The sequence below is a fragment of the Mchenga conophoros genome, linkage group LG6 (assembly GCF_057382185.1).
Source record: "Mchenga conophoros isolate Kocher_MC1m ecotype Shallow Benthic linkage group LG6, M_conophoros_male_GT1.1, whole genome shotgun sequence".
In the NCBI taxonomy this organism is placed as follows: domain Eukaryota; kingdom Metazoa; phylum Chordata; class Actinopteri; order Cichliformes; family Cichlidae; genus Mchenga; species Mchenga conophoros.
In genome coordinates this window covers 26,615,600-26,643,201 of record NC_140531.1, presented here as the reverse complement: position 1 = coordinate 26,643,201, position 27,602 = coordinate 26,615,600, and the positions used below count along the sequence as shown (strand labels likewise).

At 39.4% G+C, this 27,602-nt stretch overlaps 2 protein-coding genes across 2 annotated transcripts; both read right to left on the bottom strand.

Moving 5' to 3' along the window:
* Nucleotides 1-240: 240 nt before the first annotated feature.
* ap1m2 (adaptor related protein complex 1 subunit mu 2) lies at nt 241-7,794 on the bottom strand. Its single transcript, XM_085277121.1, has 12 exons — nt 7,588-7,794; nt 5,026-5,182; nt 4,824-4,891; nt 4,499-4,629; nt 4,238-4,385; nt 3,086-3,212; nt 2,829-2,971; nt 2,410-2,481; nt 1,860-2,018; nt 1,629-1,754; nt 669-744; nt 241-555 (listed from the first exon to the last, which is right to left on the bottom strand). The coding sequence occupies exons 1-12, from the start codon at nt 7,627-7,629 to the stop codon at nt 530-532; spliced, it is 1,275 nt and encodes a 424-aa protein (XP_085133247.1). The 5' UTR covers nt 7,630-7,794; the 3' UTR covers nt 241-529.
* A 7,433-nt stretch (nt 7,795-15,227) lies between these two features.
* Nucleotides 15,228-26,719, bottom strand: LOC146572748 (low-density lipoprotein receptor-like). Its single transcript, XM_085277120.1, has 18 exons — nt 26,452-26,719; nt 22,405-22,530; nt 21,971-22,093; nt 21,288-21,656; nt 20,975-21,097; nt 20,736-20,852; nt 20,440-20,562; nt 20,192-20,320; nt 19,909-20,080; nt 19,544-19,771; nt 18,774-18,892; nt 18,529-18,668; nt 18,069-18,210; nt 17,842-17,979; nt 17,584-17,757; nt 17,067-17,144; nt 16,772-16,932; nt 15,228-16,664 (listed from the first exon to the last, which is right to left on the bottom strand). Exons 1-18 carry the CDS (start codon nt 26,531-26,533, stop codon nt 16,626-16,628), a joined length of 2,583 nt encoding a protein of 860 aa, XP_085133246.1. The 5' UTR covers nt 26,534-26,719; the 3' UTR covers nt 15,228-16,625.
* Between the last annotated feature and the right edge of the window lie 883 nt (nt 26,720-27,602).

Here is a 27,602-nt window from a genome sequence, read left to right as displayed (position 1 = left end):
GTAACAGGAGCATTTGACCAATCGGCGCACACGGCTAAGAAAGCGGGCGATTCGTATACGTTGAGGTCTTCAAAGGCAGTTCATTCACATTTCTAACCTTCGAGTGTATTTCTCCAGAGGCAAGTGTGGAAAAAGGCGGGTGTAAGCATTTAATTTTGGGCGGAATTTAGCGACTGTGATTGCACAAAGCCTTACTACAATACGATGGCAAAATCCACCTTGTGTGGTGTTTTAAACTCAAGAGAAAGACAACGTTTTTCATTAACACCAAGGTTAATGATTACAAACTGTTCTAAGTGAATCATTTTATTAATTTAATAATTAAATAATTTGCAGTGCTCACACAATAGAACATCACAATCAAATTGCTCATGGATTTAAAAAACACAAAACAACACACACAAGGATCAATGTTACACAGAGCAGGTGAAAATTTAAAGACATTCTTTCAGTCTAGTTAAAGTGATCATTTATGCTCCTTAGGAAGTCCTTGAAGTGAGGAAAATGTATTCAAGTTTCTCCACAGGTGTTACACATTAGTCCTCAGCTGGTAATCTAAAAAAATAAAATAAAGAGAGTTAGAAAGGTTAAAATTGGACTCAGTTATTGCATCTGGGTAGGTCACTTCCTGCTTGGTAGAACCAAAGTCCAACAGACTACTAATATACCTCCACTTTGTGTTATGTAGCGGACCCACGGTAAAGCCTGGTACCCACTTTTTTCTATAATCTTCATATACCGCACCTGGTGGAAAAAAGCAGCAAGACACATTTGCGTAGTTAAAGTCCAGCTTCCCACAATCATTACACCAATTGATACTGGACCAAAGGGGTGAACTACGAAGTGAGATTAATGGGTTAGTGAGCTATGCTGAGCTTAAAGAGCCTTCTGTGCCAGGAAAGTGGCTCACTTTATGCCTGGCTAAATCACGTGTTCAGAGGTTTTGCTTAAAACCGGATGAAAGTGCGATCTTTTATCTACAGCATGTTTTAAGTGCGTCATAGATTCTCTGCTGGGGAACCATTTACATTTAATATTTAATACTTTAGAGTCTAAATGTATCCAGTTTAATGTCCAGTCATCACCTTAGAAATGAAGAGGATCGCAAAAGAAACTTACGGATAAATCAATTAAATGCTTATTTTAACCTTCTCTGTAATTGCTAGATTAACAATTGCCTGCAATATTGCATTTTATTATTATATTTAGATTTGTAATTGCCATGTAATTATCGTATGATTGTGATAACGTCTCTGATTGGAGTAGGATAGTAGTCATTTTGTGTGGAAGAAAAGTCACACGACCCATGAAACACACCTTTTTGTATGAGCGAGCACAGACGTTGAGGCAGAAAGCCCGGCTTAACAGAGCTGATAACTGCCAACATGATACCCATTATCTCCAACTGGGGTTTTAGGTTTTGTTAAGTCAAGTAAGACAAAGAAAGCCTGGCTGTGTTGAACTTTATTCATAGTATAATAAGCAGAATAGGAAGCTTCCCGGGTACCACTTAGAACTTTATAATGCATAAATAATAAAAACAGTATACAAGACTTTCCATAAAGATGCTTTGATTGTAGTTTAGTCACACTACTTGGGTTTTTTGACGTTAAAGGAAACCAACACACCTGTATTCCTGAGACTGTGAAGTATGGGATTTCAAATTTCACAGTTATGGGAGGTTTGCTCTCCGCCTCTTCATTCTCCACGCTGGGCAAACCAAAATGAGCTCTCATGAGAAACTCTTTACCTCCCTGCATGGATGGACACACACAGTAAAAATGTGTAAGACACAAGAAAGCATAACTTTAGTCTGCAATCCAGTCTGCAATAGTTACAACATGTTGTGAATTTCTTACAGGAAAAGACTTGATGGTCCACACAACCAGGTTCTTCTCAGGCACATATTTGGCATTTCCTGTGCTGGTTTTGAACTTTGGCGAGTCTGCATCACTGGGGACAGGGACCCTCACTTCTACGTTATTTGCCACCGACTGCTTTTTAAACTGTCCCTTTGCCTGCAAATACAGGAATGTTATAGTAGGATATCTTATGAAAGTCACCTTTTTCCTGTTGTTTAAGGGAGACTGCCCCGTCACTGGACAGGCAGCGTAAGGACGTCATTGGTTTTTGAAACCGAACAAAGACAGTTAGTTACTGATGGTTAACAGGGAGTCGTGTGATTGTTGGTTTGTTTTTTTCTAATACTGTAGGGTCTTTACCTTACGATATGGAGCACTTTGAAGCAACTGTTTCTGTGAAAATCAGGCTATAAATACAATGGAACAATGGAAATCACTTTTTGCTCTAACAGTTTGTCTCTAGCAGGTTTGGGGCTAAACAGTTAAACCATAGATATAAATGTAATTGTGGTTAAAAAAAAACCCCAAATATAATTGAGTAGAGTACCTTAACCATAATTTCCACTCGACTGTGAGAAAATTTCTCTATGACAGATTCGATCCATATCAAAGGCTTCACCTTTAAAAGACAAAAGGTAGAGTTTAGTTACACACAAGTTTAACATTTTATCTACTTAACATGCAAATAATTCTGTTTAAATGTTAATTTAATCCACGTGTTAATGTATAGTACTGTAACGCTCACATAAGTTTGCTTTCTTTCATTCACTTACTCTGTTTAAGTCTTTACACTGTTTCTTTTCCTTATCATGTGAATTTCTCAGTCATTTTTATGTATTTATTTATGTAACTAGTACAAGGAAGTAATTCTATTAGCAACTTCTACAGTGCACAAAACATAAAGATTAATAAATGCAACAAATATCTGAATTTCATATGAGTATAAAGTAGTGAGCTGGACAATACATGAGTATTGATGCGGTAGGACATGAGTTCAGACTCCCCATCTGGAGGAATGAAGGAGATTGTTCGATCGCTCTCAAAACGTGAGAGACGGACACACTGATGGAACTTCACGTCCTCCATCATCACCGTCTTTCCTTTGTCACCTGAGCATAAATCAACACAGAGTACTTAAAGTACAAATAAACAGCACCAACTTGTTTTTCCTCTAAGACTGGGGTAACACAGTGATAATGGGTACACAGAGGTCGCATACGTACGTCCAGTGAGGCCAAAAAGCACTCGATCATTGAGGCCCAGGCGCAGTTCGGGCATCCCCGACAGCATGGTTTTTAGCTTGATGCTGCCCACAATGTCACTGCTCATCACACTGCCATTAGCATTCACCTAAACAAATGACATTATTAAATCATTTAAAAATGAGTTATTTTGACAAATATTTGAACAATTATTAAGGAGAAGAAACGGATTTAAATAAAGGATTTTGACTTTGTCACAAAAAGTATTTTGTCACTTAAACTGACAAAATACATCAATGGCTTCACTAACACACTGCTAAAATTTAAGGGTACATCACAGTATAATATCAGTTACACATATCAGTAACAGTTACACACCATAGCCTCGGAGGACTAAACAGACTTCATCATGCTGAATGCTGCTAGGTGCCAGGTTGAAATTCAGGTCACATGCACTACTACGTTTTGCACTTACAGTTTGTATAGTTTCTAAGACTTTAAGACTCTCTAAGACTTGTTTTTTTTCTTGCTTTTTATATATACTGCCTATCTAAAAAACATAACTTTTTTTGCATGTAGAAGAGTAAAGTGAACAAGTCAAATTCCTTGTTTGTGTGGACAAACTTGGCCAAATCCTCAGACCCCCTGCGAGACCTTACACTGGTGCAGTGGGCCCTGGGTTACTCGTAGTGCAGGACATTGCCTCATCTCATGAGACATGATTTCCTGGAATATCAAAGCCAGACCTGAACCCAATCAGAGCATCTGACAGCACTACAGACTGTCCAAAAGCTAATTCATGGACTACTCGAGTTCTGGGAGGAGATACCACTGGACACAGTACCAAAATGTGGGAGCTATATCAGCCCGTGATTTCAATCTTTAACCTTAATTTTTGGGGTGACTTTGAATCCACCCCTGAAATGTGTATGTCAGCAAAGATTTTTTTAATTTGAATATTGCATTCATCCAGATCCAATGTGTAATTAAAGTGCTCCCTTTACAAAAATGTAAATAAGCAGTTAGTCCTAAAACTAACTTAGTTATAGGACTAACTATAGAACTGAATTGAACAAGACTTCAGAAATGAATCAATAATGTAGTCGTTACATAACCAAACCAATAGTTAGTATGCAAGTCCAATGGATTGAGGAATCCTTCCTTTCATCTTACCAATACATTGATGGACTCGATGACATCAATGAAGACCTCGTTCTTTTTGTACTTGATACCCTCTGACCTCCAGGACACAGCATTGGTCACAGTTGTCGGCACCTTGCTCTTTGCTACTTCAAGCTTGGCACCTTCCTGAGTAATGTACCTACAGCAGAGAGGTGAAGATTTGCTGTCATGCAACACCAGACTAGTTTTTAAAGATATATTTAAAAAATGTGTGTGTGTGTGTGTGTGTGTGTGCATGTTGAAGATTCTCACTCTTGTAGTATCTTGCTGTCAGTAGTCTGAGGGAATCCAAAGTCCATAAGTTCATCCAGCAGCTCATAGACAACCACAAAATTATCCTGAATGCTCTCCTCTTCCAGTTCTTTAAAGTACTCTGTGAACACCTGTGTACGGACATGCAAACATCGTCATTATCTGGACAGGATTTGAGTAACTGCCAGAATTTACTCTGGATTACAGCCATCTTTGACTGTCATGTTTCACTGATGTCCCAAAACAACAAAACCATTTCTTTGGAACCAGGATGCACAGGCAACAGGAAATATTTACATTATTCACCACACCAGGCATCACTCACCTCAACTAGTTTGTAGAGAAAGGCATACACCAAGGAAGCGTTGGAGTTCTTGTTTGTTGTAGCAACAACTGTATCGAGATCAGGTCAAGGAATGTTATGAAGTTAAAAACACTGCTGTAAAAATCAAGGACTCATCTTTTCATATGATTGCTAACGGTCATTGCCTGCAAAGGATGTCATTAAACACTTAGGACAGGGATACGGTAGAGGTTGCTGTGTTTGATCCACATGAAGTGAACGTTGCCGTGTGACATTACGGGACAGAGAAGACCTTCCTCTTCATGCTGCATGAGCAAAGGCATGAAGTGGTCTATCTCTGACATGTCCACATCACCTTTGTAGTTCCGACAAATCAGCACCTGAAGAAGGAAGCATACCAGCACGTGGTTACGAGACAACTGTTAATATAGAAATTACTACTTATGGAATGGCTTCTAGTGTCATTCTGTTAAATGATTGGAGGACAATGGATATCAAAATAGCAGAGTTTCAAACAGACCCTCAACTGGAAAAGCAATTAGAGAATGATTGGACATAATCACAATAATAACAACTGATCTTGTGATTCTCAGTAAAAAGAACTAAGCTCACAGATTTTAAACAACACTGATGAGGAAAAATATTAAAATTGTCTTTATTTTTAAGAAATACTCTTCTTTCTCTTTAATTAAAAATTTCTCAGATTAATTATCATTTTGTCCCTAATAGTGGGACAAAGTGATAAAAATTTGTCACAGACATTAAGACAAGACTCAGACATCGACCTTTTTTTAAGGTTCCGAGTCTTATTCATAATATTTCTCATACAAACATGTAATCTGTTAAAACACCAAAATATCCATAAATATCCTTTAAAAAAACAAAAACAAACCAAGCCTTTATCTACCAGAAATTTACACAAATTAATCCATCTTTAATTAAACATGGCTTCATTTAGACATTTAAACCTAAAAATTCTGATGTGTGAATAAAAGTAAACAAGAAATTGGAACATGGCCTTACTCAGCGTTCACATTCCTGTTTAGGAATGATATGTACATTTAATATACGTTAAAATACACAAACAACCAAGATGGGCAGAAATGTGAACATCAGAGGGACAGGACAAGCTGAGCACTTTGGAAGCAAAGTTAGAGAGGTGAGGCTGAGATGGTTTGGAGGGCAAAGGATGTTCAATATGCAGTTGTCAGACAGAAAGAAGACAATAGAGAAGGTTCATAGATGTAGCAAAAGGAGACATGGTGAGGGTTGGTGTGACAGATGAGGATGCTACTGGATAGGGTGAGATAGAGGCAGATGATCCACTGTGGCAGACTCCAAAGGAAGCAGCCAAAAATATTGAAGATTCTTCATGGAAGTAAGCACCTGGGGAAAAGCATATCGTCGAAACTTTTGAACCCTGACACCTGCATATTCCTCCCTTAACTGATCAGACAGGAAAAGAAATTTTAATGATCAGATTATGAGATAAATAACATCAAACAGGCAAACTGCATTTTCAAAAGACAAAACCACTAAATATAAGAAAATACCAGTCATTAGTAAAATAATAGCAGAAAAATAATGCTTTTAATCACCAATATGGCAGCACTTTACAACAGATGCTGAGACAATAATTACAATGATTAGTTACAATGTGACTATTATTATTATCATCATCATCATCATTATTATTATTATTATTAGTTCTAGCTATAAAGTAGACAAAAATTCACCAGCATGCAGCCTGTTTCAGTTGCTCCTGCTTTTCTCTTTATTTTAATTTTTTTCTAGTTACTTATTTCTTTGTCCTTTAATACTCTCTAAGGAAATTATGTAAAGTATTCCGATTCTAATTCTGAAGTGGTTGCTAATCTACTCTAAATGGAAATAATCATCCTTTTTTTGCCCCTTCATTTTAAAAGTATTAAAAAAAATGGAAAGCTCGAAGAGAATAGTATTTTTGATAGCTCTGTATAAAGTTAGGATCCATAAATATTTTTCTTTTAGTTGTTGATGGGACTGATTGTGTCATGACATGTATAACAACAGTCTAATTCACCCAGGTCATACATGAGAAGGACATATTATTATCTGGTGATGGAACCTTAGGTGTAGGGGAATAAAAATGTAAATAAAAGTTTTTGATGATGATTTGTTTAACCAATCAGAACCCAGACCCCTCCAAAAACAGAACTATATTTGGTACATCCCCTCTCCATCTCAGTGTCGACTGGCCTTGGAAACGACACATGCAAAACCAACCAACCTTGAAACTTGCTGGTGAAAAAATAAATAAAAGAATGTATGGATTGAGCTTGGGTTGGAGTAGATAAATAGTAATGTCACCGCATCGCACACGCAACATGAAGCCACGAGAAACATTAACTCGAGGGTAAAGTTACATGTTCTGTCTGTCATGCCAGAGTCATGCAGGCTCCTGTGTAAACATAAACGTGACGGTGACACAAACTATCTACCTGAAGGCTACATGTGCTGCAACACGCTTTCGCTTCCATTGTTTAAAGCTTAATTTGCATTGCCATGTATCCGGAAGTAGAAAACTAAAAGTAAAATAAAATAAAATAAGAAATATAAGAAAGAGTGTGTCGCACGGTCTGTTATAAATTTTTAACAACGCGTTTAATGTTTAACAATTAAAAGAGCACCAAAAAAATTCAACCCAGCAACCAAAACTAGTTGCTGTGTTGTTACTTATTCCTGCGCGCGTGGCAGGAATAAGTAATTATCAGTTGTCTAAAATTAGCTCGAGCTTTGCTCTTACCTTTCCCTTCAGATCCAGCACAAAGATAGCGGAGGCGGACATCGTGTCTGAACCCGGAGGACCAACAGCGTGAGATTTCACGAAGCGCCGAAACTGAGTTTAAAGCCTAACTCGAGACTTTTTGCTGCAGCTTTGTCCTGAAAATGTCAGGAACCGTTTAGGCCGGGCTGATCGCGGAGTCCACGGTGTCTTTTTCCTGAAGGTCCAGTGACGTCACAGCATGCAGGTGAAACATTAACTAGCTCACCTGAGTAAATGAAGTCCCGGAAGGGTGTGCTCCCCGCTTTAGCCGCCAGAGTGCGCCACAAACCGACAAATCATAGCAGGCACCGCGACAAGTGTGTGACCTCGTGACCTCTGTTGATCGAGAGGTTTTTCAGCGTTGATCCACCCCATCACCCCCTCCAAATGCTGCTTCATATTACAAGTTAAAAAATAATGTCATAAACTTATATCTGGAATTGGGTTTTCAGAAGCAGTAAAAGCAGCACTTCTTAAGCACACCTGATTATTCACCTGTGAAGATTGTGGGTAGGTATGATGTTAGCTTAAATCTTAAGTCGCAAGTAACATTTTCTTATTTTAAGCATTTTCTTGTTGCTGTGTGACTGTTGTACAAGTTAAAAGAAATACTTGTTATTTTATTTTATTGTATTTTATTGATGTAATTGTGGTTTTTAAGTTATCGGTTGATTGTCTGTAGATCGATGGTTGGATGTGTTGTGTTGTTTTTATCTGTGGACCCCAGGAAGAATAGTTATCGCTGCGGTAACAACTCATGGGAATCTGAATAAAGACTGAAATTATTATACTTCTTCTTCTTCTCATAATGATAATGATAATATTAATAAAAGTACTTTGAAAGTTGAAAAATTCAAACAGAAGACCAAAAATAAAATTAAAAGTATACAGATCAATTTTTAGACTCAAAATTCAAAAGTCATGCAAAACATCTATCCATGTCTATAAATATTACATGTAAATACAAATTTTTACAGCAGCACAAACAGAAAAGCTGCCAAACCTGTTGTACGACTTTTTGTTTTCTTTTTGCTAAAAATCTAAGCAGCACCTATTGAAGTATGTATTACACACTGGGGATTTTAGACTTCGTTAGTTAGTTGGTTATTAGCTTATTGGTGATGCAGTGCTCGGCGCTGTCACCTGTTTCGACCCTTCTTGGGCTTTCTGCCTAGAGTGTTTGTCCTGCCCAAGTTGAAATCTTTTTTGGATTCCTCCATAAGTCCAGTTCACCCCCTATCAGATGAAATATTCTCCAGCACACCTTGGCTCTACTTTTAGTGTAGTACATGCACTTATACTTGGAATGACAGGTATTGCACAAATTTATGAGCCCTATTAAGAACCCCATGAAGACAGAAATCCAATATAAACATATCTGAGACACGTGGTGACCTCGGCTTATGCTTGTTGCTTTTTTAAAGATTATTCTTCTTTGATTTGTTTGCAGTATTTCTTTCATTGTTTAAGCTTGATCATTCTGTATTCACTATTGACATTTATATTATGACATTTCTTCTCTTAAATGACACCTGTCAGTACTTCTTCAATGATCAAGCTATGTTTTAAATGAACAATAGAAACAAATAGTTGCAGTGTTGCAGACAAACAACACGTTGGGTGTTATTAATCCCCCGAAGATTAAATCCTGTTCTACGTTGATCTGCGAGTGTGGCATGCTGTCTTTAGCTTCAGGGCTGTACAAACATTTTTCTGCTCACATGCTTCGGGAGCTCGGCCTCTCCGTATGGTATTATGCCTCAGATCTCAGCCTCCACTTATCATCTGTGTGTAAAGAGGCTTGCCTTAGAATAACATGCGCGTGTGAACATTTGCATCAGGACACCAGATGGAGATCAGTCGTTTCCAGTATCCCACTCCTTTTGACAATATAGGGTTGGTTCCTCTTATCTCGTCACTTTTTTTTCCTAATGATAAATTACTTTATCTTAGCTATAAAAAAGAAAGGCACACCTTAGACATGTTGCATTCACACAGGATATAAGATACAGTAGAAGTGACTCAGAATAGGCTGGTGCGCCGATATTAGTCATTTTATATGATGCATTTTAATTAAAATTGTGTGCCGCTACAGTTTCTTAGCACTGTGCAGCTTTTTCCATTCGAGATCTAGAAATGTTTTTCGTTTTAGGTACCAGCGTCTCTGCGTCTTCATTTAACATTTAGCAATGAGCAGAGTAGAGTATGTGTTTGGCTCTCCCTTATTAGTTGATGTTATCTGAACTATACAGAACTGACAATGGCAGAACAGAAACGGCTGCAAACATAGGGAAGCAATAGTCAGACGAGAAGAAAAATAATTTCCTGCTGCTTACACACTTGACAACAAAACAATAGTATTCCCACTCCTAATTGTATTAAAATACTTCAGATGTTTTAATCTGCATCCATTGGAAATTGTGTCCATGTCAGCTTAAGGAAGTGAGCATGACTGAGGGTTGGTTTTGACCTGAAATGTCTGCAGAATCTAAAATTCAGCAGAGCATTAAATATTATTTGCAATGTTGTAGCCAAAGTGGGATTTAATCTTAGATCCTAGCTTTTTATCTTTGAGTACAAAACAAACAAATAAATAAATAAATAATTAAAACTTAAAAATGGTTTTCTTTGATTTGGATAGAATTTTTTTTTCTTCTCTTTCACCTACCTTTTCTGCATTTTGATGGCAAAACAATCACTCACAATGCCCTAATGTTATTAACATGATTTGCTGTGCAGAGTTTTCCACAGTGCCATCAATAGAAAATGGTCATCGTCAATTTTAACAGGGTTGATACATTTGTCTTACTATGACACTGGAAATATATCTGTTGCGTATATCTAAAGTCTCAATTATTTTAAATCCATTCATTTATATATAAAATAGAAACGGTCTTGATCATACCTGTCTTAATGTGACTTAAAATCAGGAGCAAATGTAAGACATTTCAGCAAAACACCACTCAAATTAAACCACTTAATCATTGTGATTAATGTTAATGTAAAATTAATATTAATTAATTTTCTTAACTGATGCTCCCATGATATCTCCAGATACAGTAGGGTAGTATTTTGTACTATGCAAGATACCAGTAAAACTCACCTGAACATGGTAAATATACAGCACAGCAATAATAATTCACCATATTTAGGCATTAGCTAAGCATAAGAGTTAATTTCTTACTTATAATGACTCGAGATTTGTATCCTTATCTCTCCACAGGTGCTAGAAACATTAGTGAGCTTGGATGTGTGAGATAAAGTGTAATACAAAATCATGATTCTATGGGAAACACCAAAACTTTGACTGTCAACACTATGCGAAAGCAAACGGAGGCTGCTGGGATCAGGGCGGTTGAACTCAGCATGGTGGCTCGGGGGGTGAAACTAATATCATTGAAAATAAAGGCTGTGAGTGCTAGCTTTGGACCGGATGTCGACTGTCCAGCAGAGATGTACCTGACTTTGCACTTTTCTCCTCATCCAATGGAGCCTCTTCATTTTACAGTGTGTTAAAACAAACAGCTTTCCATTTTACAGCACACGTATCAGCCGAGAGATAGCAAACCCGTTTGGCCTCTACAACGTCAAACAAAAGCAAAACAGGTTGTTGCTGTTACCTTGCCATCGGGACATTTGGTACTCTGTTTGGTAACCTGACAGGGGAATATCTGTCCTCCATCTGTCACCCATCTCCTCCCACTGCCGGTTTTCGTAAACACTCCCCTTTGCTTACGAATCAGTGGTGTGAGATTGAGCTCCACCCTTTTTTTTGCCACTAGGCCAATCGTAAGACAACAAACATATGTAAATGGTGAGGCGATTAGAAGATGCAGATGAAAGCCAGCATAGCGGGGAACAGGTGTCACTAGTCACCTGAGCCCCAAGGGTATCTATTGTCTCCTGGGTATACAGACAATGGTTCTCAAGCAAACTATCCGAGTGTCAACAGTGATGCTGGTGGCGAGGGAAAAATAAGGTTTAGTTTTCTGGATATGCTGTTTTACCGTACATGCAATCAGGCCAAATCGTTTGATTTAAATATGCAACCACAAGCTGACTGAAAAGCAATTGTGCAAAATATAGAGATGACATTTGGCCTCGAGCAGATGTGAGACTGTTGGGTGTGGAAATTTTCAAGTGGAATGTGGATCCCAGTTCTTGACAGACAACATACCACAGCTTTCCAGTGAGTCAACGTGACGACGATGCAGCATGTACCATCGTACGAGCAGGGCCCAAACGTGACGTCAAATCACACTTTAGTTCTCTTTATGATATGCCATAAACACAGTCCTAAAATAAGTCCAATAATTATTTATGTTATTTATCTTTTGATGGCTTACTTTGTGTCCTGGCAAAGAGACATCCCTCTAATATGCAAACAGATAGATAGTACAGTAGGTAACCATCACACGAGTAATACTTGTGCTGCATGCACAGTCCATAAAATTAAACCTTTATGACTTAGTTTTAATCATGTCTTTACTTCTCTGTTAAAATCAGCCGAGTATTATGAGGAAAACTCACTTAACTTCCTTCTGTCCTATCATGATGTTACCTTTTAGCTTTTATAGAAAGACCTTTTTTATTGTTTATTGTGCAGAACACAGAAGTATACCACATATATGAATTGGAACTTATGGGTTAGCATGACTGTTACTCTCTTTTACTCAGCATACCTTAGAGTAGTGCTTTCACAACACAATGATACAGTAAAGAAGTGAGTGAGTGTATATGACTTGCTGTAATTTACAGTCTAGATTAGATAACGGGCCCTTTTTACTAACTTCAACACTTTGCAACAAAATACAAAACTGTTTATCTGAGTTTATCAGCCCCCACAACTTTCGCTAAACAATCTTTTTGCTGTGAGGCAGCAGTGCTGATCACTGCACCTCTTGTTTTAAAAACTTAGAGTAACAATGATGTGAAACTTGAGTTTTGACTCACACCCTATGCTGCAACCTAGACACATCATTAGTGGTGTAACCTCTGGTTTTTCAGGTCTTTCAATATGATCCGCCCTTGTCTAGACAACTCAGTCAGGGGTAACCAGTCCCAACTTGTATAAAGGTAGCTTGTGGGTTCACCCTTTTGGTCCACAACAATCTTGGTGTCTTTTCAGCTGCATCAGTGATGTGCCTGATGGCTATCTTGCTGTGCAGTTCCCTGATCCCCAGTAGCTTGATAGACCTGTAGAGTGGCTCTCTGGAAAACTGTTGGCTGCTGACCTCATTCGGGGAGGAATGTAAGCTTCCCTCTTCCTCTCAAATGCCACTGACATCCCATCTTCCCAGCGAGCAGTCAACTCCAGGAGGACTACCTGCCTCGATGGCTCTGTCATTAGAAGAATGTTAGGCCTGATGACAGTCACACCTATCACCTGGTTCATTGTCTGCTCCCCTCCACACCCTGTCGCATCTCAGCCGTTCTGCTCAAGTGGGTTCCCTCAACACCTGCTTGGATCACTGCCTGGACCACCCAGCTTCTGTCTTTCCCTGGTGTTCTTGAGTATTGACAAGTCCTGCCTATCCTGTCACTACCAGCAAACTGTGCCACAGCCACTCATTAATCTGATCAACAAACTCTTTACGATAAATTTACAACACAACAATACCAACAACACTCTGGAAATTAAGCCAACTGAACACAAAAATAAAAACTAAATAAGATAAAAACAAATGAAAAATAAGTCTCATACCACAGAACAAATAGTGTCATAAACTGATGGTGTTTTCCTAAATATTTCCAGTTTGCATCTTTTATTTCTTTTTGTCATTTTCAGTTTTCATCTCCTCCCCGACTATAGAATTAGATGCCGAAAGAGGCGCAGGCTTCATCAGGCTGTTACTTAACAAGTCTTCATGGTCTCTGTCATTGGTTTATATACTTGCAGTGTGTCTTAATTTTTCCATGAAGTGGACTATATCAGTTGGATGAATTATTCTAGTTGCTATTAAAGATACAGCACCTCTTCCTTAGTGACCAGCACTAGTGTTCTCTGCACCCTTTTAATACACAGAGGAGAACCAGAGTTATGTAGGAGGGTTATTAGATTTATGAGGGGATGTGTTTTGGTTGTTCTTGTTTATTAGTGTGTCGGGCCATCTTGGACTCTTCAAACAGTGCTGCACTTTCTTTCCTTTCCTTTAATGACTTAGGCTGAATTATGCATGTGTACTGCTTGACCACAGGGCATTAAGGATAATGCGTTTGGCCATTTATCTTTAATGGATATCCATATGCATATGGGTAAATAGAGAGCAATTCCACTCGGAAATTCTCAGTACAGAGATGAAAAAAAAAGAGTTTATTTTCAAACTTAATTTTTGTCCATTAAGATGACAAGACAAGAATATAAACCACCAACTCAAGTCCCATTAGTAAACTCTTTGCAGAATTAGGACAGCCATTAAGTTCCCGGTGAAAAATAAGCATTAGAGTACATGGATGCATTATTCTCTGCTGCGCTGTAACCGAATCAAAAAGCTGCCCCTGTCTGTTGTAATGAATAGAGGGTATTGGCTTTTCTTTATTTAAGTGTTTTAAACCACATGTCTCTCTGTAAAAAAAACAAAACAAAACCCAACAACAGGTGAAATGACGCTTATTTGAATGTGATAAAAATGATTTGTTTATGTTTGCTTAAGGACACAAAGTTCCCCATTGTTCTCTGGAAAAATACAAAGAATAGAATTGCTGGATGAGAGTTTAATGGTTATTAGCTGCAGCACTATTATACACTGTGTGTGCTTATTTTATTGTGTTTGGAAAGTAATGGCAGCATTTCTAGGCAACAAAAGAAAAACAGGGTCAACAGACATCCATTGTATGTTGTGTTAAATAATTAGCCCTGGCAGTGAAGGGCAAACATTCAGCCAGGTGATCAGCTTCACATTTAAATGCTTTAAACGTCCACTTGAAAAAAGAATTGGGCTCGAGGATGAAAGATTTTTTTTTCCGACTATTATAAGTCTCCCTATGTTCATCATCAGGGGTTTTTCTTCAAATTACAACCTTATAAAAATGGTATTAGTGAATACGTCCATTGTGGATCCTCTTTAATTAATACACCTCACTCAGAAACCTTCAAAAATAGCTCAGGTTGTTCTTTGGTCTAAGTACAAGTGTCCCCAGGGTTGAAGGTGCTTGTGTTATGAGGTATGTTGTGTATGATATAATTTTAATCATCACACTAGGGCTGTGTAGTACTTACAAACCTACTGTCAGCTTCTTCTTATTCACAGATGGATACTGTTTCTGATGCAACCCCCGAGGGACTTGTGTCTCGTCCTGAGATTGAAACACAATGGAAATTTCTGGCACAACTTCACCTATTGCTAAGTTTGTGGAGAAGAGCAGAAGAGGTTGGTTGAAGCTACAGCAACAACTTTATTACTTGACCAATGCAGATGTCGTCATCCCAGAATTGAACCAGGGATATTTCCCTTGAAATGTGTAAACCATTACACTACAGAGGCTCTCAATGTAATGGTTACACTATTTTTTCACCTGTGAGAAGTTTATGGAGTTTATTGCACTGCATTTCCTGAGACTAGAGTACTTCAGCACCACATTCATACATGCTATCTCTTTTTTAAAAATGAGCCAAGGGAGACATTAGAAATATTTCCTTTTTTGTATTTTATTAAAAAAATACCAACACAACCGAAAAGGAGAAAAAAAAAAGATATGTGCATTTAACAAAGAGAAGAAGATATACATACATTCTGAGTTGAATGAGAACATTATGCTTTGTGTACAGTCGTGCTGTATGTGCCTCAATCCCACAATCAAAACAAAACATCACAGTAAAAGAAAAAGAAAAATAAGTTATCTGATTCACGGCTGTATTGAAAAAGCAAAGGAGTAAGGAATAATAAGTTTCTTCAGTGCTGCTGTGTAAACCTTAAAATGCTAATAAGAGTTCTCAGGTGTGGTGACTTGTCCGGGAAACTGAGCAGCGTACGCAAAGGTTTGACTGACATAACTTAAATAACAGCTGCACGACGTAGAGGTTAGCCCACCTCTATTAAAACACCTCACTTAACATGTAGTAAGTACCACATTCACAGCCAGCAGACAACAATCAAAAACCGTAGCTCTCATATTTCCATAAATAAATAAAATAATCTATTACCTATTTACAGTGTTTCTCGATTAAAATTTACAAACGTAAAAAGACGACACCAAGATATATTTACAGAAAATATATACAGAAACAGTTCATAGAGCTGTGTAAGAAATCATCTACAATCACTTTTACCTTAATTATCTTCATAGCAAGAAACAGAAAAAAAAGAAGAAAAAAGGATTTTCAAGCATTTTCTTCATTTTGGTTAACTTCAGAAAACGTAGCAGCTTTGGTGATTTACAGTGTAAACCATATGTAATCCACCACACTCATATCTTATGGATTCAAACAGAAAACATTAGAGATGACGGCAATATAAATGACTGACTGTCAAACTCTGTATGCAGGATAACAGAAGGCTATATATGATGCTGTGAAGACTATCAGTGGAGTGCGATTACTAAGGCATTTACTGTATGTGCATCCATAAACTTCACTAACCTAAAAGAGTGTGACTGGAAGGCTTACGGGAGTGTTAAGACAACATGGTTTAGGCTTTTCAAGTTAAGCTCGTAAATCGGCACCTAAAGGTGTTGTAACAATCTGTATCTTTTTTTTATCTATGTTTTTTAGGCATAAAAAACATAGATAGCATCAAAAGAATCACGGCTCCAGGACTAAGAACATCATCTACTGAAACTATCCAATAGTCCTTCATTTAGTAATAATTTAGTGGTCGGACTGCTTTATGCCCTATTTTCCTAAGTTTCAAAGATTGTTTCCTTTTCTTTCAACCCTTTTGCAGGCTTGGACGGCACAGTGCTGAGGTCAGAGACATAAGCCACACAATGAGGTCAACGGAGAAAGGGAATGATGTTGTTAAGCAGCGGTTCTTGTTTCCAGCACTTCAAATAAAACGAGTTTTTTCTTCATTGGCAGGTCAAGCCATATCCGTGTCATCCATGCTCAGCATTTGCCGCTGGAAAAAAAAGGAGCAACATCGTATGAGCAAAGCTTTCAAACTGATTAATTAATCTTTTTTTTTTTTAGAAACAATATTTCTAAAATGGTTTTAGGTTAAGATACCTCAGGATACACGTAGCCGTCAGAGCCATTCCTGCAGATGTGTAACTCATCCTCGGTGGTTTTCTGGTACACGGGGTTGTCAAAGTGAATGGTGTTGGTGTTCTTCCTATGCCAGTGTCTCCAGAGGTACATTGCTCCAAATACCAGAAGAGCCAAAATCACTGCAGAAGAGAAGAATTACAATGCCATTCAATGAAAAAGAGAGCAGATTAAGTATCCTTGAGTAAGTGAGCAGGTTTAAGATATCATGTTTTGTTTCACAGAGAGCTGTGAAGAGCTAAAAAGTAGGACTTACTCAGTGGCAACACAACGTAGAGAGCAACAGGGTGGGAGGGTGGGGCTTCTTCAGGCTGCACGGCTGCTTGTCTGTCACCTGCAAAAGCAGAAAATAAATGTTTTCTTCATACAGTCTCTTAAAAAACGATAACATCTTATTTGACATGAGCCAGAAGACAGTTAGCTTAGCGTCACACCCAGTGGAGTGAGTCTAGGAAGTTAGCCATAAAATTACCCATAAAGATATAACTCAACATCATATCACCCAATAAATAAATATCATTCAATAAAACTACTACTGGTCATTTCAACCAGGCAGTAAGTAAGTAGTTAGCTTTCTGTTGTTGTAACAGTTGTAACAGTGCCAGTATACAGTAAATGTCAAAATAATAAATTCTATTTTGGCAAAAGTTAGAAAAATACATACATACAATATGATACCATATCAGTGTTTTTGGCCACAATTTAAAAAAAAATCATAAATAGGATGAGAACAATAATCTGAGTGTCTAAAAATGTAAAGAAAGTTTCTGTACCTTGAGCAGTGACGGCAGGCTTCTCTGTTTTCTGATTAGGCTGCACAGCAGAGGTAGTTGTGGGTTTCTTGGTGGTTGTAGTTGTGGTCGGGTCTGGCTGCCTGGGTGTAGCAGGATCTGTGGGCCCTTTTGGTGGGAGCGGAGCAGCAGTTTTGGGAGGCGCAGCTGTGCTTTCTGCAAAATAAAAATAAAGGGTTTAATTTCAGGATTTGATGTCAAATTCTATCTTTTTTAGTAACAAGAGGAGCGGACGTTTACCTGCCACGCATTTCTTCATGTCAGGTCCCAGGACCATGCCATCAGGACAGGCACAGGTGTATCTGGGAGACTGTGGGTCGTTCTGAGGGGCAGGTAGGCACAGGAACTCACAACCTCCATTCGTGCACCAGTTCGAACCTAAAATAAAACAGGGAAGGCATTAGAAAAAAAGATTCTAATTTCACAGATTATTTTTTAATATCTCTAATGTACAAATGTTTCCTTACTGGCTGGCTGCTTCAGGTTGTGGTGCAGTATGATGTCTTCTGGCTGGCCCAGGTCGTTTGCCAGCTCAGTGATGTCGCTTCCTGTCAAGCGGTTGGCACTAAACACAGCAGCGTTGTTCATGTCTGTCCAAAATACTTTCTCCTGTTTTTAGAAAGAAATACAACTTGAGTTAAACCGATTAAGAATTAGTGCGGTGCTCAACAATTGAAGCTCTGGCTTTGTATGTTAAACCATTTCAGATAAAAACCCTCCGTGAGCTTTGTTAGACTTGGACTGGCTGGTTTTAGCAATTTAAGAAAACAACTAGTGTTGCCAATAAGTCAGGCAGATTTGTGGTTCCCGTCCTGCAATCATTACCAAAAGGATTCATCCTTAGTGGCAGTTTAATCAAATAACAACAATCCCTTTGACCTTACTGAGTCATAGTTAATCTGGGAATACACTGCCTTCATCACTAACCTCAAAGACTGTCAGGGAGAGTGGGTGGGAGAGTTTTTCCTCATTAATAATGAGACTGTGTCGGGCCCCTCCATTCACATCGATGCTGGAGAGAGAGTGCAGCTTGGAGTCCACCCAGTATAGACGTTGGTTGACCATGTCTGGTAAGAAAATGAAACACACAAATAATAGTTTTGACTACGATATTTTCATTACACAGTAAATAAAAATCACTGCTAAAAATGCATTCAGGAAGCTGTGCTTACCCAGGGTGATGCCATTCGGCCACACAATGTTGTCTTTTACTAAAGTAGTGCGATCTGCACCGTTCAGCCCACTCTTCTCAATCTTAGCTTCTTCACCCCAGTCTGTCCAGTACATCAAACTAAAGAGGACACAGTAAAGAAATCATGAGGCTAAAGACAAAACGCACCAGTTCATGTCAAACTATAATAATACATTTTATTTATAGGCGCCTTTCAGACCCTCAAGGTCACCTTACAAAAACACATGAGCAATAGCAGCAAAAAATATATATTAAATATGGTAAAATAAAATTTAGACATAAACAGTCATAAAAGTATAAAGGCAAATATAAAAACTGGGCAAGGTAAAAATGGACTCAGACAGATCAGGTGTATGCAATTCTAAATAGATGAGTCTTGAGACGTGATTGAAAAGTGGTGAGACAGTGTGTGGTCCGGAGAGCAAGTGGAAGTGCATTCCAAAGTCTCGGGGCAGAACAACTAAAGGCTCTGAGTCTAATGGTAGTCAGGCGAGCAGGTGGAACTGACAGAAGGGAAGCTGAAGAAGAGCGGAGTGTACGGAGGGGTGAGTATGTATGGAGAAGATCGGATAGATATGGAGGAGCAAGGTTATGAAGCGCTTTGAAAGTGAGAAGCAGGATCTTGAAATTGACACCGAGGTAAATTGGAAGCCAATGGAGCTGTTTAAGAACAGGTGTTATATGTTCAGTGGATCTAGTGACATTAATGTAAGGAAACGTACTCGCTGTGATGTCTGTTTAAACACTTACTTGTTTACTGGATCGACTGTGATGGCTCGTGGCTTGTCCAGGTCCGTTGCGATCAGGGTCTTCCTCATACCGCCATCCGTTGTTGCTACAGAAATAGTCTTCAAAACACTGTCAGTCCAGTAGATGTTGCCATGGATCCAGTCCACCGCAATGCCCTCTGGGGCCTCTATCCCACTTTCAACCACCACATTGTGGTGAGAGGAATTGCCAGCCACATCTATCATAGAGCTGTTTGGAGGAAGGCAAGAGTGGAGAGATTAATTTCATCTGCATCATTGAATGAGAGCCACTCCATACTATGCAAAATGAAGCAAGAAACTCATAAAGAAATGTAAAAAAGAAAGGACACAGATAAAGATTCTTACCTGTAGATTTTCTTCAGAGACAGGTCAGACCAGAAGATCATCTTGTTTGGCATATCCATGTCGAGAGCCACTGCGTTCTTCAGCTGTGGGATCACACGCACGTACTCGCTGCGGTCCACTGTCAGCTTCCTCACCTCGTGTTTGATGGTGAAGTACAAGGTGGGCACTGAGCCTGGTGGAGGCAGAGGAGGACAGTTCGGTTAAACTTGCTTGTCTTGTCTGAAGGTTGCGTCACAGGATCAAGCGTTAAGTGGGTTTAAGTGGGCTTTCTTTCTAACATTACCTGATTCAGCCTTGCAAGTTTTGGTCGCAGGGTCAATCATATAGCCCTCTTCACAATCACACTTGTAGCTGCCTGGCAAGTTGATGCAGATCTGAGTGCAAGTGTCTGGCTCAGCACATTCGTCAATGTCTGCAGAATTGAAGAAGTTGGCTCATTTGTTTGTTTCTATTGTGCACATTGTTAAATGACATGTTTACGATCTGTCTGGTTCTTAAGAGGCAGAATTTTAAATGTCTCCGTCCGCTCACCTTCACAGGTTTTGTTGTCCGCCTTCAGCCTGTATCCAGCAGGGCAGGAGCAGTTGTAGCCAATCTTCAGATCGTTGCAGTAGTGAGAGCAGCCGCCATTTCCGGTCAGACACTCATTGTTGTCTGCAGAGACAAACAGGCAAAAAGCTTTCAAATAATATTCACGACAACCAAATCCTTAGCTGACCGGGAATTTACTCATTCAAACCACAAGCTATGTAGGTCAAGTCAGGTATTCTAGTCATATTTCCCTACAGGCTGGCAGCCATGAATGTGTACAAGATGACTTCACTTACCACACTCTTTCGCTGGTTCATCAGACCCGTCCTTGCAGTCGTTCTGCTTGTTGCACACTTTCTCCGTGTCGATGCACTCCCCACTGCGACACTGGAACTTGTTTGGGCCTTCACATACTGTGGAAGAGACCAGGGGAGTATGAATGAGACCGCAATGTAATCATGTGGGACTTTCTTTCTTTTCAAGAAAGAAGCTTTTGATTACAGTTTGTGGGTGAAACTGAATGAAATCTTTTTACCTGTATCACATTCAATCTCATCAGTGAGGTCCCTGCAGTCAGCACGTCCATTACATTGGAGGCTTTTGTTAATGCAGGTGCCGTCCTTACACTGGAACTCATCTGAGCGGCAAGTGGAATGAGCTGGAAGAGAAGGAAGAAGGTAAATGAACGAAAACACAAAAAGAGAGATGGAGAGAGAGAGTAATGGAATAGAGATTAGAATAAGAAGAAACATAATACCAGTACCTCCAGAAAATATTTACTGTCAGTCTCCATTAAAAATGTAATGTGCAGGTTGGCTTTAACAATAAAGAAATTTTTAAAAACTCACTGCAATTAGCCTCGTCCGAACGATCCTGGCAGTCGAACCCTCCGTCACACTTCCAGTTGCCAGGGATACAGTCCCCATTCGCACACTGGAACTCGTGAGGTCTGCACGTCTTCTCTGGCTTCCTTCCTTCACAGTTCTGGGGCCACTCGTCAGACCCATCGGAGCAGTCTCTGTCTCCATCGCAGCGCCACACCGCAGGCACACACATTGAGTTGTTGCATTGGAAGGAGCGAGAGTTACAGGTGGGTTTGGGACAGGACGCCTCATCTGAGCCATCTGAGCAGTCGTTGTCGCTGTCGCAAACAAAGCTCTTGGATATGCACTGGCCATTGGCACAACGAAACTCACGGTCGTCACACTGCTTGGCCGCTGTGGTGAAACATGAGAGGAGGATAGGAGTTAGAAATCGATCAATTATGATATCAATAACAACACTTATTACATATTTATTTATATGTATTAACTAGACTTCAGGATTATAAATACACTACTAGTATTAGCTTTTTTTTTAAAGATTACTTGACTTTAAGTCTGTTCTTCAAATCCCTTTTGAGATATTATTATTATACATTGAACAAAATTCATTCTTGCCAAAAACACTTTCAGTTAGTCGTGTCTTGTTTGTGGATGCTTTAGCATGAACTTTGAGGTGTAGAAAAACTCGGCTCTGGTAGAAAACTTACTGCAGTTTTTCTCATCAGCGCCGTTAGTACAGTCGGCTTTGCCGTCACATTGCCAGTCTTTTGGTATGCACTGGCTCGTGGGATCGCCACAGTTGAACTGCGAATCCCGACAGATTTTGACTCCTGAGGAGAGAAACATGAAGCGTGACTCATTTCACGTGACCACAGAGAGACACAGCTTTTTGCTATTATGTCGTAAAGCTTAACAATCATTTACTTGTAGAAGCTGCAGTGACTTTGTTAATGTGTTTCTGATTCCCTGTGGTGACAGTTTGATCCAAAACTTTTTTTTAATTTGAATTATAAGTTAGTGAACTTTCTGTTTTTTTAAATATTTTCTAAATATTAAAAAACTATCAGGAAATTGGTCAGTCAAGCATAAAAAAACCTCAAGAATCCCAAGTGTAAGGTGTAGCTGATATGTGATAACATACCGCAGCTAGCGGGCAGCTCATCACTTCCATCACCACAATCATCAGTTTCATCACAAATCCACCTGCGGGTGATGCACCTCCCATTTCCGCACTTAAACTGATTGGCGTTGCATATGTAGGCTGCATCTGTGAAAGACAAAAATCACAACTGGAGTTCAGTGTGACGTGAGGACAAACTGCCACCCTGGTTTACATTCAATATCACCAGATCTTCTTATCAGCACTCATCAATTAGCTCACAGCTTATTGGCCCTAAAAAATGTTATTACTGTGCTGTTGAATGACTGAAAAATACACACGGAGGGAAAAAATTACAACTGAAGGCCACTGAAGTTCAGACAAACAACGGTGTAAAAAAGAAAACAAATCCAAATGTGCTAACAAAGGAAATTTGTTAATGTGTTACTCAGAGTCAAAGACAGTGAAGTACGGATAAGTGATGCTGTAAAAAAGGGAGAGAAAAAACAGGTTTTTCTTATTGCTTCACTCAGGAAATTAACAAATTAAGTTATTGACACTGTGTCTCATGTTAGAACTAATCAAAGTGACTTCAATATAAAGTATTTGGACAAAGAATTATTCCCCCGAAGTCATTCACATGCAAGGCCCAGTTTTTACAAACTTAGTCAAAAGATATAGACAAAAACAGAAAATGTATTCAGTCTCGTTTCTCTCTTCAGCAAAGAGTTGTTTATCTGGGTAAATACCCTGGTTTATGTGGCTTAAACGTGTGCCACATCAGATGTGTACAGATGGACCATGGCAAAGCATCGTTTCATGTAGGAGACAAACGTTTCACTACTGTGTTTAAAAGTTTAAAGCTTTGCAACCTTAAACTGACCATGGTTTCTTTCAGGCTCACAGGTCGCGGCGGTCACCTCAGTGAAATAGCCATTAAAAAAAGCCGGACACTGCCCCAAATATGCGTCATCCTCCATCCCCTCCTGAGTGCCTGTCCCTCCTGTGACCTGGAGGCTTAGCTTATTGTCAGGCTATCCCTTTAAGACAATAGCATGGGAGGAGTTGAACCATCACACCACCAGTTGCTGATTGGTCCCAAAGTGGCATTCCTCATAACAGCATCACCACAGTGACCCGCAGATGGAGGCGGAGGCTCTAAACAGAAGAAATTCTGTCATCCCAGAAGTGTAAATGAGTGATGACGCGTTACAAAAGAAACAGAACAGGTCTGACTGATTACGATAAGTTGGTGCGGATGGTTATAGCACAAAGAGAGGATGCTTTCTCAACACTTGATATGTGGCCAAGGGTTGCCTCCCTGCTTTTCTGGCACTGTGAAAAGTAACACTGAATTGAGAAATGTACTGTATTTCTTGTCTTGCTATTTTAGCAACATTTAGTTGAGTCTCAGTTTCCCTTAAAGGGGGGAAAAAAACGCTCTGCATGTCCACTTCTGACACAAACGTAGGATGAAGCCTGGCAAACAGCCAGCAGAGGTTCCAGGAACAGACTTTCCAAAACATACTAAAGAACTAACGCACATAGAGCACGTTATTCAGTGCTCATTTTACATCTACAGCAAACTTTAAAGAACTCGCACTCATTTCCCCTTTATGAAGCAGCCATTTAAATTGAATCCACTGAAAAAAAAGGAGGAACCAAAGCAGGTTAAAAGCTGCTTCTTCCCGATCTTTAAACTTTCAACCTCGTCCCCATGGGAGGAAAATATAAACTTCCCAAGCCTATGTTTTCATTTTCCACTGCTAATGTTTCCCACAAGTCTCTTTAGTCTCTCATTAAGACTGCTAAGTAAAATGAGGTTTCCATGAACTCTTTACCGTAAGTCTTTCTCAGAGACAAAATTAAAGTTTGCACCTGGCTGATGACAGTGATATACTGGTAAGTTCTCTCTGTTTTGTGTTTGACATTTTTAGACCTTAATGTTCAAAAATTCCCCAACGGTTCGTGGCCTCGTTTGCCACTTTGTTCATAACATGTCATAAAGCAAATTTGTGAACACTGCAGTTTAAATAGAAACTGATCTTTATCACTTTTAGTCAGTTTATAATCTGAAAACTAAGTTCAGAAGTATCACTACTGCATCAAAAACTACCTCTAGTCTATCTAGTCAGCTAGAGCCTTAAAACCTAAGACCACAAACTGCCAGTATGTTTACTAGTTTGAACAGGATGTCAGACAGCTCAGGTAGAGCGTACTTTGTTTCTGCAAGAGAAAGTGCACCCTCCAGTTTCTATTTATACCCACAGTATAAACCTTCAAAGCCACCAGACCTCACACATACAACACTACCATACAAGGCTATTCAGGCACTACCTTAAACACATGCCCGGCCGCTATGGTTCAGTTCAAAATGTAGTAAAGCTGAAGCTTGTCTGACAGCAGAAACTGGCTTTACAGAATCAGTCACAATGCTGAGTGACAACAATCATCCCTTGTGACTACATGAGACTTTGTTCTCTAACAATGCATTGCTGTCTTTCTGTGGTACGTGTCTGCAATACACACACACCAGAAGCCTTCATAAAGAGAAGGTTTTATTTATTCAATCATATACCCAGCAGTTAATTAATAACCAGGATGGATATCCATCACGAGGACCGGCAGCACTCACTTGTGCATTAGGTCTGGATTTATGATGATTAGTCCGGTCATGTAGCTGCACTTTATTGAGTCCAGTGGAGTCATTGCCTGATAAATGAAGACAGTAATGTGCTCGAATGACGTTAGATTGAAACATGCTTTGAACAAGTGCAAGACTTGATAGTGAGGTGGCCATCTGCAGAAGAGCAAAACTTGCAATGCTTTACTTTGTAACCTTCAAATAATTTTAGTATTTTAAGCCTATGAAAAGACTATGTTAATGCGTGAATGATTCCTATACTCTAAAGCTGGAGGTATTTCTAAATGATAAATAGGCAAGACTATAAAGTGTCTCTATTTGTGAGTCACTGCATTGTAAAGGTTTCTTCTCCCATGTAGGAAAACGAAGGCTTTTATTACACACACACACACACACACACAGACATGCACAGCTATACATACACTAGCAAATATGATGAATGGAAGCGGAAATCTGAAAAGCTCTTGTTGGAGAGTACAGATTTTAGGGAGGGTTAATGAAGCAGGGGGCAAAATTGTGCTGCAGAACATTGATTCCTCCGAGGGAGTTCACTCATTCAGTGACCATGTTTGAGGACGACAATGGTACGATGTAAGGATCAGCCCGAGACTTAACATGGCACAAAAGCCTGAATGCTAATGATATGAGGGAACAATTAAACACGTTTTAAATACTGAATCTTCATTAAATGAATGTTTCATTCCCTTTTTAATGAATGTTAATGTTTCCTCGTGTTAAATATTCAATTTAAGCCAGTTATGGGATATATCCGCCTTTTTATTATCTGCTTTGTTCAGTTAATTCTCTTTAGTTCATATTTGTATTCAAAGGTTTCTGCGTCTCTTCTGGCTCAGTTTCCCCCATTTTGAGTCACAGTGGAAAACGTAGGCTACATCCTGTCTTCTGTGAGGCCTGGAAACCTCTGAGTGTCCAAACTGTCCATTAACATGTACATTAACTCATTCTTTATGCAGTCAGTAAAAGTACTTCGAAGCTATTTCCTCGGATACTTTTCAACAAATGTGCGCAGCTACAGTAAAAATGCAGACTTTCTTGCATCCAATTTCCTGCATCCCGCTTGAAGGAGGAAGCCTCGCCTTTCAGCCGCACCCTCCACCCCTCCCAGCTCCATTCCTTGACAACGGCCTTTTTGGGCCACGCCCACCCGAAACTCAAAGCCGGCCGGCAAGTCGAGCATGGTTGGATGTTCTGTTTCATTTTACAGCGAAACGAACCAATCAAAACGCCGTGCGTACATTCATTCATATATGCAGAAATCGTAAACCACGTTGTGGAATTATCGTCAAAATTATTGACTTGTATATCTTTATGTACCGATACAAAGAATCAGGTTATTACACCTTTCATTTAAAAAAAAAAAAGAAAAAAGAAAAGAAAAAAACACGAGAAAGGAAATGCAGTTACCGTGAAATCTATTTCCTTACCTGTTTGAGGCAAACAATGAATAAGCATCAACAGACACCAGCAAGCGGACAGCCCGGCGAGTCCCTTCCAAATCCCAAACATGTCCCGTTTCTTCTTATATTGTCAGCTACAAAATAGAAGTCAGCTGCGCGCACAGATGTGAAAAAAGAAGGAAGAGTTCGCGGTTGTATCTGTGCGTAAAAAGAATCCGGAGGAGACAGAATCACAGAGGAGAGTCACCCAGTGCTGGTCCGTGAATGTCGAGTGTGAGCAAAATATATTAAGGAGCCCGTGTCACATCTCACCACTTTCTATGAGGCTGGCACGAGGGCGGTGCCAAACCAGTGGTGTGATGTTTGAATTTGGCCTTGAGCATTGCTTGGGGGTGGAGCCTGCTGGTTCCATCACTCCACCATGAAAAAGCATAGCTTCCTCCTGTGTGTGTGTGTGTGTGTGTGTGTGTGTGTGTGTGTGTGTGTGTGTGTGTTTTAGAACGTATAATATGTCTGAAAGGAAGAGGAAACTCTGACTGCACAATAAAGTATCTATCTGTAACACATTGATAGCACCTTTTACAAAAAAGCCACAAAATATATCACATGCAGTCTCACTACAGCCAGACTGACTGTGATGATAACACTTTGGTAAATGAAAACAACAAAAAGAGCAAGTGTGAGAGTGTGCTACAACATGTGGAGTTAAATAGTAGCAAGAAAGACACAGTGATGAGAGCCACACACATTTAGAGTGTGGTTGTTGTACAACTTTCAGCCCCCTCCACCACCACCCTTTTATTCAACCTAAATTCCATATTAAAAATTAACCAGACAATTCATGAATGATTCTAACACAAAAATGACTGAAAAAGCAAAATAATGATGATAAATAATTCATATTAATGGGCCGAATGCAGCGCAGATATGTACGATACATATCTTTGTACTCCATCAGTTTCGCTGCAGCCTGACCGCTCTCCTGATCATAATGCCTTGAATTGTCGGGATGCTTTAACGCTGACAAACTGCCATACTTTAGCTTACTGTATTAACCAGGTCTATGCAAAGGTTATTTGTGTCAACAGTCACTGTTCGATCTTCAAGCGCAGGCAGATCATTTGCAAAGCAAAATATCGGCTTTATAAGTGAAGCACTTTGTTTGCTGCAGAAAAAGC

Excerpts from the sequence above, each read along its gene's own strand:
- LOC146572748 (XM_085277120.1), bottom strand. The coding sequence starts at position 26,533 with ATGTTTGGGATTTGGAAGGGACTCGCCGGGCTGTCCGCTTGCTGGTGT. Across the intron at positions 18,669-18,773 it reads GCCGAATGGCATCACCCTGG|ACATGGTCAACCAACGTCTA; the intron begins GTAAGCACAGCT and ends TTTTCTTACCAG. Across the intron at positions 17,145-17,583 it reads GCCTGCCGTCACTGCTCAAG|GTGACAGACAAGCAGCCGTG; the intron begins GTACAGAAACTT and ends CTGCTTTTGCAG.
- ap1m2 (XM_085277121.1), bottom strand. The coding sequence starts at position 7,629 with ATGTCCGCCTCCGCTATCTTTGTGCTGGATCTGAAGGGAAAG. Across the intron at positions 5,183-7,587 it reads TGCTGGATCTGAAGGGAAAG|GTGCTGATTTGTCGGAACTA; the intron begins GTAAGAGCAAAG and ends TTCCTTCTTCAG. Across the intron at positions 2,019-2,409 it reads GAGTGGAAATTATGGTTAAG|GCAAAGGGACAGTTTAAAAA; the intron begins GTACTCTACTCA and ends CTGTATTTGCAG.